This window comes from Echinops telfairi, unplaced genomic scaffold (genome assembly GCF_000313985.2).
Source record: "Echinops telfairi isolate 266 unplaced genomic scaffold, ASM31398v2 ScPeMD7_7469;HRSCAF=8507_1, whole genome shotgun sequence".
NCBI classification, from domain to species: Eukaryota; Metazoa; Chordata; class Mammalia; order Afrosoricida; family Tenrecidae; genus Echinops; species Echinops telfairi.
The window spans coordinates 6,055,516-6,057,063 of NW_022111373.1; the positions used below are offsets into that span (position 1 = coordinate 6,055,516).

At 63.6% G+C, this 1,548-nt stretch overlaps 1 protein-coding gene across 1 annotated transcript in view; it reads left to right on the top strand.

The window, feature by feature from the left end:
- The first annotated feature begins 1,115 nt into the window (after positions 1–1,115).
- Positions 1,116–1,548, top strand: part of PPP2CA (protein phosphatase 2 catalytic subunit alpha) — a 28,983-nt gene continuing 28,550 nt past the window's right edge. The window contains exon 1 of the mRNA XM_004696615.2: positions 1,116–1,443. Within this exon, the coding sequence (XP_004696672.1) occupies positions 1,342–1,443 (102 nt within the window). The 5' untranslated portion in view covers positions 1,116–1,341. The remainder of the gene's footprint in view (positions 1,444–1,548) is intronic.

The following is a 1,548-nucleotide window of genomic DNA, read 5'->3' on the forward strand; positions in this document are numbered from 1 at the left end:
AACTCAATGGGGCCTCATGAAAGCCCTAGAGGGCAGGGAGACTAACTTTCCGGAGCATCCAGTCTAATCTTTCTGCATTGAAGTTGCTGGTGGTTTCGATCCACTACTGACTCTGTGGTTAGCAGCCCAAGTTGCCACCCACTAGGGCTCCTTATCTATTTTAAGACTCAAGTCCCATTCTAGGACATTGAATTTTGTTTAAAGTGCCAATCATAGCCGCTTCTATCACCCCTGAGACGCCTCCAGGACCAGTGCGTCCCTCCAGAAAAGAGGTCACGGCCGGTAGCGGCTGGGGCTGCTCCCCTCGCCACCCCGGGGCCGGCGAAGAAGGGCTATGCAAACGGGGGAGTGCGCTCGAGAAGCCCCACGCCTCGGCCCCCGCCACCACGCCCAAGATCTACAGGCACAGGGACAGGTGTGAGCCCCAAGGTCAGGTGGCCGGGCGGCACTTGCCCCGGGAGGTACACCTTCTTCAAGGAAGTACACGCCTACGCGTGACCTAATTAATAGGGATGGATCGCGCCCAGGGGCGGGGTGGTCCCTCCATTCAAGGTTGCCAGCTGGCGGCCGGTCCCGGCCCCCACACGTGCCGGCATCTCACGCAACTTCGGCGTTATTCCAGCAGGGTCGCATTCGCCTTTGCCTGGTCTGGTTGCCAACCACCAGGTGAAGAACGGAGCCGGTTTACCAGCCCGGTCTCCCCAAGGGGAAAATGTCAAGCGTGTAACAAGGCCCTCTCCAACCAGGACCGCGCCCGCGCCCGCGCCCCAGTCTCTCTGGGCGTCGTGCTCAAGCATAATCCGCGTTCACAGTTGCCAGCACTGCGCTTGCGCAGTCTCTCTTTTAAAAAAAAAAAAAAAATCCGCCCTCCCCTCCCCCTTCAAGAGGCCACGCCCTAAAAGCGAAGGGGCCCGCGTTACTAGCCGACTAGGATGCGCCTGCGCGTTGGGTGTCGTCCCCTCCCCCAACGAGGTTCTTGCGGTCGACCAGGATCTAGCCTGCAGTTGCGCAGCTCGTGCCCGGCGCTCTTTTCCCTCCGCACCCTGCCGTCTCCTGACGCCGGCCGTGACGTCACCACGCCGGGCAGCCGCCATTACAGAGAGCTCAGCTCCGGAGCTAGAGGCAGCGGAGGAGGTGGAGGAGGAGGAGCAGGAGGAGGCACAGCGGCCGGTGGCCGAGCACTGCGGCGGAGACTCCCGGCTGGCCAGCGCTGACGCCGAAGTGACCGCCAGTAGCTAAAGTAGTACCCCGGGAAGCGGCGGCGGCGTGTGCGTGTGGCCCGTGTGCGGGCGGCGGCGCGGGAGCAGCGCGGAGGGGCAGCCGGTTCGGGCGGGTGGCATCATGGACGAGAAGGTGTTCACCAAGGAGCTGGACCAGTGGATCGAGCAGCTGAACGAGTGCAAGCAGCTGTCCGAATCCCAGGTCAAGAGCCTCTGCGAGAAGGTGAGGCGCGCGCCGGCTGTGGGAGCCGCCAAGCAGGGGCGGCTGTGGGAGGGTGCAACATGGCGGAGGCGGCCCGCCTGGGCCCCCCCACGGCCTCGCAGTCCG